The 15,580-nt window shown below is 35.7% G+C and overlaps 1 protein-coding gene across 2 annotated transcripts in view; it reads right to left on the bottom strand.

Annotated features, from left to right (window-relative positions):
• notch1b (notch receptor 1b) overlaps positions 1 to 453 on the bottom strand; it is a 52,447-nt gene extending 51,994 nt beyond the window's left edge. The window contains exon 1 of one of the 2 annotated variants that reach the window (XM_084114519.1): positions 93 to 453. In XM_084114519.1, coding sequence (XP_083970645.1) covers positions 93 to 150 — 58 coding nt within the window. In that variant the 5' untranslated portion in view covers positions 151 to 453. The remainder of the gene's footprint in view (positions 1 to 92) is intronic. The other variant, XM_084114520.1, reaches the window with a different exon arrangement.
• Positions 454 to 15,580: the final 15,127 nt, after the last annotated feature.

The following is a 15,580-nucleotide window of genomic DNA, read 5'->3' as shown; positions in this document are numbered from 1 at the left end:
TAGTAATCATATTAATCCTAATGTAAGATCGTGTAGAAATGTGCTACTTGTCTGATAACGAAGAAAGCATCTTCCAATGAAACGTAGCCTACCTTGCGTCAAAGTAATGAGTGATATCAGAAGAATTAGTTTCACGAGGAAAAGATGCATTCCTTCTTATGGATAGTTGTGGGATTCCACGCAGGCTTAACATATATCCAACATTGGTCTGTTCAAGAAAAGGAAATAAATCACGTAAGTATAAAGAATAGATCCAAAAATGGCACTTGTGGCTTGTCCTCGTGAACTCCGGTGCTGCTCGTGCAGTCTCAGCTGAGTGAATGAGATCATGTATTCAAGGCTTCATTCCCCTGCTCTCATCCAGAGGCTCCTTCCGCCACTCCACTTCACGAGCTGGAGCCTTAGCTATTCATTTACTTGACAAACTTTCTGAAATGGCAGTGGGAAAAACACGCCCACCCTTTAAACTCGGTTGGGGATTTCAAAACACGTAAGCGGGAAAATCGCAGCACCAAATGAGCTGATCGATGTTGTTGTTTCAATTACAGGAAGATTTTAGTTACCATCGAAATATAACTAATCAAATATCGAATTTTTAATTTAATCTAAAGCCTACACTGCACCTATGGGGGATCCAATCCAATTTATTTAAAATAAATAAATAAAGTGTGTGGAGGTTTTTTCACAGTAGGCTACATAATTTTTTTTATTGTTTTATTTATTTATGATAATGTATTTGAAGAGTTATTTATTATTATTATTATTATTATTATAGGAGTTTTTGTCATCAGGCTACACTTTTTTGTGCTTGTTTTATTGATGAGGAAATGACTTTTAGTACAGAAACTCTTCCTGTAGTAACATAGACTAAATATTATCCTTGTAGAAACAGATTTTTCTCAGTTTGATTTGCATGATGATGATGGTTATTGATAAAGTGGAAATAGTTGCATACATTATGCAGCATGCTGTCACTGAGGTTTGGGGTTTTGACACTGTACATTTGTATTGTTTTGATTTAGTTCTGAGCCAGTCTTTTATGTTCAGAAAGGGATCAGCCAATGTTGGGGTCAAAAAATAAGCCAGGACAATGGCTTCAAACATTTACAAAAATTCCGCCATAGTTATATTACATCTTATCCTATTGTATATCTCTCCAGTTTAGGAACTAGTGCCTCTGCAGACACTAGTTGGCCTTTAGTTCAACCAAGTGACTGTTGTTAAACAGAGAAGCAGAGAGCTGTAATTGATGTCGTCAGTAACATCTTAAGTTTTAATTAACTTATTCAGTTAAAGTACTTAACATAAATGCAGGATGTGCTGTTTTATATGCTCAAGTTAAAATGCCTCTGAAAAAACATGGTTCAAATATTGCCCCTAAATAAATAAATATAAAAAAATAAAAAAAAATAAAAAAGTTTGTTTTTGACACTGGCCAATATTATAAGAATGAATATAACAAAGCTCAAAAGGGAAAAAGTCCTAATTTCATTAAGAGGTGAGAAGTAGTCAGGCCCTAATTGCCTCTCTGTGGACTTATAAAAATAGGCTGCTGCTATCTTTTTTTTTTTTCTTTCTTTCTTTTTTTTAAAGAATTTTGCAATACGAAGCTAGAACATGCAGTAATGAATCACAACACACAATGTTTTTTCACTTTTTCACTTTGTCTGAACACAAATGGAAAGTCCCTGTGCTCTATAGCTGTGAACCACAGGAGGAATAGAGCAGATTTTTAAAGTGATAGGGGGAGAATAATTATGCTCCAATGTATGTGACAGAATCAACTCCAGACTCTCAGACTGTGAATGACCTAGGCTTGTAGTAAGCCTGCTCGAGACCACATACAGTATTGAGCACATCTGAGTGAACTAAATTTTATCTTGACCAATCGTCCCCTTGGAATTATAAGGTTCTATCTGACGTTTTTGTCAAAATGTAGTTATTCACATATTATTATTCTGTGACCACTTCTTTACATTATGTGATGTTGTTTTTTAAGTTGTGTACATTTTGGAACTTTTTATTTAGAAAATAAAAAGGTTCTTTCTACACAGTCGAATGGAATGCAAAAACTTTAAAGCTCAATATCTCAAAACTGCTCAGAACGCAGATAGAACCTTATAATTCCAAGGGGACGCAATGAGTGTTCAGCTTATGACTGGTTAGGGAAAAGATAGACAGTGTATAAGTAGCAGTTATGATGGAAGGACACATTTACAGTGTCCCTTCAGTCACATGCATTTACATTGATTAACTTTTTAGAATACATTTAAAATATATATTTTTTAGAATAGTTTTTTTTTTTTTTTTTTTAGAAAACCTCCTAACATGTGGTTATTCCAAAGAGAAATACCAGATAATTAATGTATAGTTATTAAAGGGGTATGGATGGACCAAAAAAAAAAAAAAAAAAAACGAATGGGGAAAATTGTAACGTTGCCTGACTGTTTGCTCTTGAATGCGCACACTGGACCTAATTTTGATAAACGGAGTCAGTATTTCCCAACTTAAGTAGATATGAGATGTAGAACCAAGATACCCACTGACTGGCTTGTCTTTAAAAGGGACTTTCATTATTATTATTATTATTATTATTATTATTATTGTGTAAGGTGCGGTGGAGCCTTTCAATGTGAGTAATCGTCATTCTCCTTACGAGAAAGCACTGCATCTATTACACCTCTGCTGGGTTAGATTTAAAGTTTCTGGATTGCGCAATTTAGCAGTGACAGAGATTCAAACTATAAGGGCTAGTTGTTTTAGTAACTTTCTGTAGCACTGGATCCAAAAAACTATAGGTCCTCCAGTCTAAAAGCTAAAAAACTAGTTGATGTACCAGTGTATCATCCTGATGTCCAAGAGCCATTCCTAAGGCTAAGAACAGTGAAAAAAAAAAAAAAACAATAAACATTTGATCATTTATGATTAGTTGAATTACTAGAACAGTAGAATTTCATTTGTTTGAATTCATATGAATTGACCACCAAAACATAGTTACGTTTTCTCATGAGATTGGTTTGAAAAAGCCACATTCCAATATCTTTGTCCTGTTTAGCATTTACACGGCAGCTAAAATATTGAGTCTTCTAGAAATTATGGTTATAAAACGTTCTTTTGAGAAATACATTTTGAAATTTGTTTTTATCCCCATTCAATGGAAGTCAATGGTACCAAAACAGTTTGGTCAGAGCATTCTTCAAAATATCTTCTTTTATTTCAGCAGAAGAAAGAACAACATGAGGGTGAGTAAATGATGACAGCATTTCCATTTTAATTCAGTTAAACTTAATAACTCATAAGAAGACTGATGTATTTGTAGAGTTAGTAAGTAAAGGGTGTGTCTTGTATATTTTAACACCCGCAGGCAGTTTTGTGTTTCAAATTCTTTTGGTATTCTATAAACCTTTGTATGTGTGTGTTTGCGTATTCTGTATGTCAAAAGGCTTCAAGTAAGGTGAGGGTGTGCGGGAAATGTCTCAAGATGTAGTGTGACCTGTGGGCCAGGGAAAACTAAGAGGCTATAGAGGAGGTGCTCACGATAAGGAGATAATTGGACTTGTGTGTGGACATGCAAAAACACTTCCCACACTCAAGGCTGGCATCAGAAGCGTGAGAACTGACATCCTATCTGGTACCTGCATGTGCTTGCAGTGTTTGACTTTTGTTTGGTGTTTTGATTAGTGTATTTCATTTTGTCAAGTAAGCAGGTTGTCTTAATTCCATGAGTTTCTAAATGACTAACACACCAGTCATCTCAATTTTAAAGAATCATTTCATAACTGACTCTTTAATTCTGATAACTAATTTCGGAGAACACAGACAAGGCCTCCCTTATAAGGCTGGCCCACACTAGAATCAGATTTTCCAAATGTGAGAAACCACAAGCATGACGATAAAAGCACACCACACACACTAACAGATTATATTCACAAATGACTGTGAACACGGGAAATATCACAAAAACGTCTCAGGTTACGACTGTAACCCTAGTTCCCTGAGTAGGGAATGAGACGATTCTGTCAAAACTGTCACGACATGAGAACTCTAGACCTAGGGGTATCCATGTCTTAAAGGTATAGTGGAGGATTTTTTACTTCCGGGTGGATCACCTATACTATTGGTCCTCCTAATTGTCAATCATTCTGGTGAATCAATCAAACTTATTCAAAAAGTGGAGAGGGCGGGTCTTATCTAAAATTCGGAAAGATCCTCCACTATACCTTTAAGTCATAAAATCTGACAAATGTAAGCCGCGAAGACCAGCCAGATCACAAACGTCTTGAAGAGACACCCCAGAAATTAGATCCTTGGAGGCCGCCATACCCCTAGTAGAATGGGCTCAGTGGCCAAAGGTGAATGCTGGCCCATAACCTCATATGCAAGAGAGATAGCCTCGACTATCCACTTGCTAACTGTCTTTTTGGATACCGGAAGGCCTTTTATAGGAGGCCCAAAGCATACCAGTAACTGATCAGATTTCCTAAACTGGGCAGCTCTGTGGACGTAGGTGTCCAGTGCTCTGACTGGACAGATGAGGTTCAGTTTCTCCTGGTCTACATCATGAAATGGAGGAGGACAGAATGCCTGCAGTACAATGGGCCGTGGTACATTTGTTGGAACTTTAGGTATGTATCCAGGTTTGGGATAGAGGAATGCAAACTCAAGGCACGAAAGTGATACCGAAAGGGCCTGAAGATCTCCAACTCTTCTTAGTGAGGAAATGGCTAGAGGAACACAGTTTCGAGGGTCAGAAATGTTTCTGAAACAGTATCAAGAGGCTCAAAGGGAGCGATATATAAACCTTCTAAAACAAGAGCCAGATCCCAAGCTGGAACTCTGGTAAGAACTGCAGGCCTCAGCCTCAGGGTTCCACTAAGGAAATGTATAATAAGAGGATCTCTTCCAATAGATAACCCCCCTGAAGAGGCATGGTAGGCAGCAATAGCCGCAACATAGACCTTCAGTGTGGAAGGAGATAACCCTGGAGCAAAACGATCTTGCAGATTCCCATTGTCGTGAATTACACCAAGTAGTAAAAACTTTCCATTTCAGGGCAGATAACTTCCTCGTGGATGGAGTTCTGGAGTTAAGTATGGTCTCTACAACCTCGGTTGAGAGACCAGAATTTATGAGTCGGGTCTAAATCCAACGAGTCCATTGGACTAGTTGACACATGTGCTTCAGACGCAAACACGCAGGGGCGTTCCCAAAGCGTCATTGATGCATAGCCAGTTCCCTCGAAAGAGAACTAAATCAAAATCGCAAAACTAAATCTAAATCTAAAATAAATCAAAAACATGGCAGATGACAGGTAAGAAGCGGTGATAATAGTCTTTGGACTGCTTTTTACAGAAAATTTGCGGGGGAAAATCAAAAGGTTTAGATTAAGTCGTGTTATGCCTCTGTCTTCTGTCAGCTTGCTTTCTGATTGGGTATCGTTTCATTCCACGTGACAAATTTACAGAGTGAATGCGTGTTAGTCAACATGGTGGATAATTGCGATTTGAGATCGGTGCGACCCTGATGTTCATCCGAGCAGAATCAGTCACTCTTAGTCTTAACACACCTCACACCACAGGAAAATTTGATAAGAAAATCTGTAGAACCATCAATATAATCGGGACTTTATAGGATTGTCGGAAGGGGAGAATTGGGCCCCAAAACTTTTAATCTCAGAATTGTGTGATATAATGTCGCAATTGCGTGTTATAAAGTCAGAATTGTGAGATATAAACTCGTAATTCTGAGGAAAAAAGTCAGTAATTTTTGTCTTTCCTTTATAACTCCTTTATTTCCTTTCCTTTATAACATGCAATTGTGAGTTTATATCTCGCAATTCTGACTTTATAACATGCAATTGCGACTTTATATCACACAATTCTGACTTTATATCTTGCAATTCTGAGATAAAAAGTCAGAATTGCGAGATGTAAACTCGCAATTGTGAGATAAAAAGTCGCAAATATCTTTTTAAATGTTTTATGCTGCGGCTGAAACAATTTTCCATAACAATGTGCTCAGTGAGTCTATTAAAAATTATTGTGATATTTTTCATTTGTATGGCTAAAAAGAACAGTAGGTATTTTCCTGTGAGTAAAGTCTGTTGTGGACTTCTGTTCATATATGTGGGGGATTGAGTGAAACCCACAAACCACAACATTCCAGTCGGCACTGTGCACTACAGTTTTCTATGGCTAAATACCCTTTAATTGGATATTTATGTAGGTTTTATGTGTCAGGATAATCCATCATAATCCATTAGATGTGAAAGTGAGGCTAGCAAGCTGCTTAAATGGTATAATGGGCCACTTGAAAACATTTAAAATATTTTTCCTCACAATAGCACTCCAAAAATGTCTGACAGTATGCTTACAATGATTTTTTGCAAACATGTAAATATCGCCACTCCAGACCTTTTGATCAGTGCAGGTTTTATTTTATTAACATACTGTCTCATTCACACTGCTGAGCTTTATTGTTAAACTAGTAAATAAGTAACATACTGCAAAGTAATTATCGTATTGTAGTGGAAAGAAAACTCTCGTGTGAAGTACTGCTCATAGTGTGGCATATCAGAGATATAAATCAAAGTTTCCTACAATTGTTTTGGGACTCATGATTATTAGAAACAATGGTATATTATTAATTAATAAAAAGCATTAAAATTACGCACCCTAATCTGTATGAGTTTCTTTCTTCTGCTGAACACAAAAGAATGTTGAATTTTGAAGAATGTTGCAACCATGTTGGCACCTATTGACTTCCATATTTGAAAAAAAAAAAATTTATATGGAAGTCGATGGTGTTCAACAGAAGAAAGAAACTCATACAGATTTAGAACAACATGAGGGTGAGTAAATGATGACAAAACTTTCATTTTGGGGTGAAATAAGGTCATATGGTACCCTAGTGATTTTGATGCATAAACATGTAAAAATCCGTGAAAATACATATTGTGGTGTTCTTAAACAATATTATGTCTTACTCTTAACCATATTGTATTAAAGGGATTGTTCACCCAAAAATTATGTCATCATTCACTCTCCCTCATGTAGCTCCAAAGCTGCGTGACTTCCTTTCCTCAGCGGATCACAAAAAGAAGATATTTTGAGAAATATCAAAGGTATTTTGAGTTTTTTTTTCTCCACTGTGGAAGTTAATGGTAACCAAAATTGTTTGGTTCCCAACATTCTTATAGCAAATGCTTATTTATGAAACTTAAGCACAAAGGAAGCAACATTAGTGTGGTTGAGAAGCCATTGTGATGGTCAAAGACAGATGAAGCACTCAGTGTGAATGTCCTGCATAAAGAAAACACTGAGACGAAGATATCAGACCAGTTTACAGTTCACTTCCACTCTGTATTTTTATAAATAAACTGACTATTCTTGATGCTTTGCAGACATATTTTATGTAAATAATTGTACATGTGCTGCAGTGGATGATTAGAAGTAAACCTCATAAACAGACTAAGGATGTAGTATTTGGTCTTGATTTAGTCCAGGGTTTCTCTGTCCATTACTGCAGCCCTTGCACACCTGATTCAACTCATCATCTTGTTAGTAGTTGTGTGTGCAAAATAAGTGAGGCGTAATAATGTGCCATGCCGGGGGTCCTGAAGGAATGGATTTGGAAACCTTGGTTTACTTTAAACCAATAGACGGATGGGGAACCTGGACAAAATAGGTGAAGGTCTCTCTTGCTGTGTTCACACGTAGTTCACACTAATCACCTCACACTTCACAGAGAGTCAGAGGTGTAAATACCTTTAGGAAGTGCAAAAGTCTTTATTACTCTTAGTGCCAAAATACATTTTATTTACAGTATTTACGTAAACTCAATACTTTACATTGCAGGAAACTCAAAGATGTTGATACAGAAGTAACTATTAGATCGGTATTCTCTACTTAACATTGAAAAATATGATGCCTACTGCAATTCTTTTACATTCTTGTATGGCTTCAACATGGAAATACAATTGATTTTATGAGAAGTTTCTCAGACACACAATCCTGTTTAAAAGTTTGGGCTCTGTAAGATTTTTTAGCGTTTTAGAAGTCTCTTCTGCTCACCAAGGCTGCCTTTATTTGATCAAAAATACAGTAAAACAGTAATATTGTGAAATATCATTACAATTTTAAATAACGGTTTTCTATTTTAAAATTTTTTGATGCTGAATTTTAAGCATCATTACTCCAGTCTTACATGATCCTACAGAAATCATTCTAATATGCTGATTTGGTGCTCAAGAAACATTTCTCACTATTTTAAAAGCAGTTGTGCTGCTTAATATTTTGTGGAAACTGTGATGTTTTTTCTTTTCCTTTGATAAATAAAAAGTAAATAATATAAATGGCATGTATTTGAAATAGAAATCTTCTGAAAAAATATGAAAGTTTTTACTGTCATGACTCACTTTTTTCAAATCAATTTAATGCATCTTTGTTGAATGAAAGTGTTAATTTCTTACTGACCCCAAACTTTTGAACGTTGGTGTACAGCATTCAATCACACCACTTAGAATCAGATTTATGTCAGCTGATGTCTCCAATTTTACTGAATGAATCCTGCCATTGTAGCTTCAAGGCTGTCTGTGCATATAAGTGTTCCTGGTGTTGCTGGAGGACAGCCCACCAAAAATTGCTACAATGTCCTATTGTGGTTCTATTGTAGTCTAATAGCTTCCTTAGTGAATCAGCGATTGATTTATGCATCCTGCTCCTCTGGATTCATCTCACAATAGATGTTTGGCGTCTTACTGTTTGGAATGAGAACATTTTAAGACATGGTAGAGGTAGAGCTCACGTTGCGAAGGGAAAGATATGAGCGAACCAAATGGTAAAATGTAGAATTCAAAAGTTTCAACCCAAACATTTCAACCCCAAATTTACCAGCTGGTTGCACTACAGACTTGTCTGTTTTAGGGAGGCCACAGCTGCTTCCCAGCATTGTACAGAGATACAGTGTGTGGACAGACACCCAGCGCACATGTAATGCACCATAGAGCTGTAACTGCAGGACAGTTCCCTTACACGCTTTGTTTTTGGCTACATAATCACAAACAGGAAGTTGCTTTGGGCTAGTCACACAGAGGTACTTCCCCCTTTTGTTTGTTGGAGGTTGTGTGAAAGTTTGTGGTACAGACCCCATGTCGCCCCATTTCTCTTAATTCTCAGCAATCTCTGCATGGATCCTTGATCATTTAAAGATCAAAATTGCAGGTCAACATACCTCACTTTCTGATTTGTATACACATGATAGCAATCTTTTCTGATAGATTTCCACGTCACCATGTTGATTATAATTTGGGACTAATTCAGAAGATTATGTTTTAACTATGCTTTTTGACTGAGAGCCCAACACATGGCTCAGATTTAGAATCTTTTTATTTTGTTATCAGTAAATCTGATTGCATGTAAAACCAGCATAACCTGAGAAATCTGTTGAGACTATTTCTGTTTTTATACAGGTTTATCAAAGTCCCATTCTGAAGATGTGTATTATGTTTTTGGTCAAGTTACAATCATGTAATAAAATTGAGATTGAGAAAAAAATGTTACAGTAAACACCTGTTTATTTACTAATTGTAAGTTATCATACCATATACATAGCCTAAAGACAAAATATGTATTTCTGTGAAATATTGTAATAAAAATGTTTTCAGAAGTAAAGTATATCAATTATCCACTAATTAAAGCCCCCCCTCTAGTTAATAATTGTATCCCTTTAAACTCATCTGTGATCGACAAAATTACATATTTAAACCTTAAAATAGCTTGAATGTAACTCTACACCCATGCCTAATTTAATGCAGTTCTATGAATATTCAAATTAACCCCGCCTCCACTCACTCACACCAGCTCAGAGATTCACTCATGGATGATCACACGTTGACATGATTGGTTACAAGGTAGTTTGTGACGTCAGAAACACCAGCGATTTCAAACTGCGTCTTTTGTTCACTGTTTTAAAGAGAAAATTCTCAGCAATTGTGTTGACTTATGAATTTACACATGGTCTGACTTAAATTATATTAAAAACACCACATAGACATACAAACAACATTAAAACCTTGATTTTATTTGCTCAAATAGATTTCTATATTATTAACATTAACTAATGACAAACAGTTAGGAACTATCAGCAAAATGACATATCAATGCTTGTAACACTGATACATATATATATAATTTCACTTAAATGACCATTAATAGGTAATTTTCATTGCCATTTAAGTGAAATTACTGAATTTGAATATACAAGCTTGATAAAAATGATCATTCTAGAAGAAAATTTCAGATGGCACATGAACTCTTCATATATATAAATATTTGCAGTTTACTTGATATACACTATGAAGAAAAGAAATACATAGAAAAATGGAAAAAGGTACTGGTAATTTTCTGACAAGACATTTTCAAAAGTTTCCGCACATTTCCTTTAACCTTAAAACACAACACATTGCAATGCGTAATTTAAAAAATGATCAAAACAATATGGAAAATTAACAGTATACATTAGGCACTATTCTTACATACTTTTCTTAAAAATGTAGAATTGATCTCAGTCTAATGCAAGGGTGCACGGCCCTGATCCTGATGCTCTTCGTTCCTGCATTCAGCTCCAACCATGTGTTAGATGAACTCCAAAACCTCATGATATAACTCAGGTGTGTTTGATTAGACAAATAAACCCTGCAGGCAGGTAAATCTCCAGGAGCGGCGCTATAAGAGAAATTATGGGTGCAGTACAGTAGCTCATGAGAATTAACATCACTTCTGGCTCTTTTGTTGAAACCAAAACATCTGCTTAACTGTAAATAATAAATGTGTCCTGAGAAGATATAAACAATATCTCAAATGCACACACACATGGCATGTTGTTCCTGAAATCTGTACTTCAAAAACAAAGTTTGTCTAGTACAAGGTACAGTACTTTCTGTATTATTGAAATTGCTAGTAAATTTCAAAATGAATTACTAAGAAACGACAAGTAACACATTGAATTAAATGAGATTTTGAAGTTGAAAGACTGAAACAGTATTTTCTTGTAAAACATAGGCCTACTCCAATAATCTTCCATTTTCTCCAATAATCCAATAAATATTTTTTTACAGACACTTAACATAAAGTGTAGCCAGTGGTATAAACATGGGATAAATATGAAATCCATCTCACATACCCTCATTTCTCATTATATATCTTAACTCCCAGGACAAAACAAGCAGTTTTCAACATTATGTTCAAAGTTCAACATTATTTTAGAACTGAATGAAGTGGCAGGATCACTGATCAGAGAGAACACATTGGCTCCATGCAGTCTGGAACTCTGGGTAAAAAACTACAGTTAATTTATGGGAATGAAGCTTAAATAAAGTTCCACTGCTGGGACTGTGTGACACATGGCCCCATAACAGAGATGACATTCGAATGGCCCTATCTTTAACTTGTTTTCCCTATTGACTTCGGCTGAATGTGATTTCACTGTAATTTATGCAGTTTGACTTATTGCTCTCTGTGTATAAATAACAAATAACAGACGTCAACATACACAGTTGTCTATAAACTTTGCTAACCCCTGAGTGTTATTACTGTATGTTACTGCAATTCAAATGTTGTTGATGTAGTTCCCTGTTGACATCTGAGGTCACGATTCTCCAGGGAGATTTGGGCAGGGAATATGAGGTGTTATCGCAAAGATTTTGGTTGTTATGCTAGCCTAGCTAAATGGGATAAATACCTGATTTGTCCCAAAATATCATTGGTCCACAAGTAATCAATGATGCAACTTCCGCTCCTTTCTTTCTCTAGAGACTGTTATAGCAAGATTAAAGATGCCCCTGTCTCACTAGATGATAAGACTGATGTCATGGTTCAAAAAAAGCACAGCATATGTGAAATGTTCTTGTCGAATTGTCTTTGAAGTCTTCTCTGTTTACTTAAGTCTCTGTTATCTATGTCGGTCTTATCACACGTGAGCCACTTTTCCCAGATATATGGCGGTGCAGCTAAGCGTTTTCACAGGCTCCTCAAATGTCTGTAAAGATGCTGGGCAAACAAAGTAAATTTTAGTTTTTGTCACCATTCATGTTCAGCCAGGGAGTGTGAAGTCTTGTGAAGGAAATGTTGTTCAGATGGGAAACCACAAAGGGAAATCTTTAATAAAGAATGTGGGAGGGAGTGTGACTGTGAGAAAGGTGGATGGAGACAAAAGGCTAATTTACGTTCACTAATCCTGCGTAATCATTCTGTTTTACAACATCTTCTATTCAATTTCCATGTAAAAAGCCTCTGTTTGCAATTGTCTACCACTTTCTCACCTAACACAGGATAAAAGGTTCATTAGGATTATTTACTCAACTCCAAAGAACTCTTTATGCAGCAAAAAAAATAAAAATAATTATAATTATAATAATTATACATAAAAACAGACAAAGAACCTTTCTGACATGAAAGAGTTCTTTAGGGTGAAAAAAAAAATCAAATAATGCTTTAGGCTTTATTAAATCATATTTAAAATCTTGTGTTATGCATATGACTGTTTAAATGTATTCTAGTGATCAAATATCTGTTGATATTAACTATTTAATTCATACATCCATGAAATATTCTGTCACTGAAACAACAACAAAAAGTTTTAATAAAATGTTATTATCCCATGTTTGGTACCCCTGAAAGGTTGTATATGCAATCTTTGATGAAGATGAGAGTCCACAGGTTCCAATATGAAATGCCTTTGATAATAAAGTAAACTTTACAGAAGGTGTAACAGTGAGCATAAAACAACAGCAAACACAAATAACGACCGACACCAGAGAGTAAACAGGGAGGAACTCAAATACATAATGGTGATGAACCAGATAATGAACAGAGTTAGTGTCCATGGAAACAGATGAGTGGCGGGAAACTAAGACAAAGGAACACATTTTGACTAATGAAACTTACAACAAAAACAAGTGAATACATGTAACCCTTTGTCTTATCCAACAAATATTTTTTAGCATCCAAAAATTTGAAGGTTTTTTTTTTATTTATTTTTTTTACCTTGAAACAAACAAAAATTGTAAACAAAAAGAAAATTTGTTATAAAATTAGTATGAAGTATTTCAGATTCTACACTATTTCTAGGTCACTAATCAAATAAGTAAATTAGTGACATTGATCATGCATGTGACTCTTTGTACAGATGCACAAGATGTTTAAATCACCTCAAATCATGCTGGATAATGATCACTTTTGGGGGTAATGCATTACAAGTATCGCGAGTTACGTAATCAGATTACTTTTTTCAAGTAACTAAACTAGTAAAGTAAAGCATTACTTTTACATTTACAACAAAATATCTGAGTTACTTTTTCAAATAAGTAATGCAAGTTACTTTGTTTTCATGCTTGATTGACACATTGTTGAGAGAAATTGGGTGCATATGCATTGTGTGCACTGTCTAAACATGATGGTTATTAGTTCTAGACTAAATGTAAGCATGTATTTACTCATCTCACTTGCACAAAAACAGTTGCAGTAGGCTAAATGAATAAAAACAGTGAAATGCAAACTCAGAATATTACGTAAACCTGCAATAATTAAATGTTATAAATAATACAAACATAGGCTACTTTAATCTCACTTTATTAACCAATGACTTTGCTGCAGATAAACATCATATTCAGATAAACATCATATTTGTTTTTCTTTTCTTTTTTTATTCTCCTGTGTCCTATTCTTCTGCAATCCAGATGTCACAGTCACCAGTTAGTCACCGTCTGCACTACATGTTCCATCATCCTCTCCGGCTCACACCTGCACTCACATATTCAAATTGGAAATATTCAACATGGAGGATATTTGCGATTTGAGATCGGTGCGACCCCGTTCTTCAGAGCAGATTCAGTCACTCTTAACACAGCTCACACTACAGGAAAATCTGCTAAGATAATCTGTAGAACCATCAAGATAATCAGGACTTTACCTAGTAAGATTGTCAGAAGGGGAGAATTGGGCACAAAATCATCCTGAATTATCTTGTAGTGTGTGGGTGCCTTCATTCATTTCACTTTTAGTGTGAAAGGGCCTTCACATTTGCCAAAAATAGAACTTTTGTTTTTAAAAAACAAACAAGGAAGCCCAGCCAAGGTGAGAGCAAGTCACCCAAAAGTAATATAACACATTACTTTCCATAAAAAAGTAACTTTTTATGTTATATTGTAATCCAGCTTTTAAAAGTAACTTTTTGACAAATCTGTGGAGTTCATGCAACTATAGTGCTGCTTTTATTAAAGCCAAAGAGAGACAAATCACATACTAAGAGTATGTGTGAAAATTCATGATGATTTTTCAAATCAACTTTTCAAAAAGAAAAAGAAAAAAAGAATGCAAAATAGTAACAATGTCAGTCTCTTCAGTTTCAGTCACTTTTGGACCCCACTGTATCAAAGAAAGATTAAATTGAAAATTAATGTGTGACATTTCATCTGATTTAGAGTAACATAATGACGTGAGCATGAACTTAATGACATGACTGATAGACAGAGAGAAACGACATCTACATCAGCTCCCAGCAAGATACCACAACACACAGCACACTGACACAATAAACAAAAAGTGTTTCTGTTAGAGCTGCTTTCCATTTGCTGACTTTGCTGTGTGTGTTTGTTTGTGAGTATGTCTTTGTGAACTGCTCTCAGATTTGCCTCACCTGTCACCTGCCCTTATACACCATCACAGAAAACGGCTCCTCTGTTAAACAAAGAAAGCCAGCTAGAGGCAGCGAACAGTGTTTATTATCCAACCTGATATCTCTTTTCCCAGCTTAGTTTAACTAGTTCAGCAACTGAACCAAATTCCTCCAGAGCCTGGGAACTAAGTGGTATTAGTGGAAAATGACAACTAGCCAACCTTTCTATTTACAGTAAACACCCAGAAGCCCGGAGACGTTTTCTCTGCGAATGCGTGTTGTGGTTTCAAAAGTCAAGAGTCAAAATATATGTAAAACTCTGTTTGTTGTTTAAAAACGGTCTCATCGGAACAGATATTGTAAAATGCAAATTCATGCAGAAAAATATGTACCGAGGGACTTTCTCTGTGCCTTAGGCTGCAACAAGATTTCTATGAAAATGGCCAGTGACATTTCTGAATCTCGAAATTAGTTCTACTAAAAATTGTTCTTTTACTGTTTCTTTTTACTTAAAATTGTTGGGTAATTCAGTTTTTTCCTTGCAGAAACCCTACATTTGGCAGTATTTTACAGTTGCGTACTTTTTATTTCAAGAAATAGGCTATGATTAACAATATTTTTTTACACAATTACATTTTTTATATATTGGCAGTCATAGTTTTAACAAAAGATTGCCACAATTCTGCAAGAGATAGGACCCAAATGCAAATGAGCAGACAAGGGTTTTTAATTTACAAGACAGAAGACTTGAGACAGCGGGGAGAGTGAAGCGTGAACCGCAGTTCAAACAGTGGTGCAGGGCAGACGACACGACGACAGGCAGGATGGGTGACCACTGAGACCGTCAGTATAATTATAATAATTAGAGGAAAGAACCAGAGGCTTGACACAGGGGTTAGATAGCTGC

This window comes from Abramis brama (genome assembly GCF_963993115.1).
Source record: "Abramis brama genome assembly, chromosome: 5".
NCBI classification, from domain to species: domain Eukaryota; kingdom Metazoa; phylum Chordata; class Actinopteri; order Cypriniformes; family Leuciscidae; genus Abramis; species Abramis brama.
This window is presented reverse-complemented; position numbering and strand designations above follow the sequence as displayed.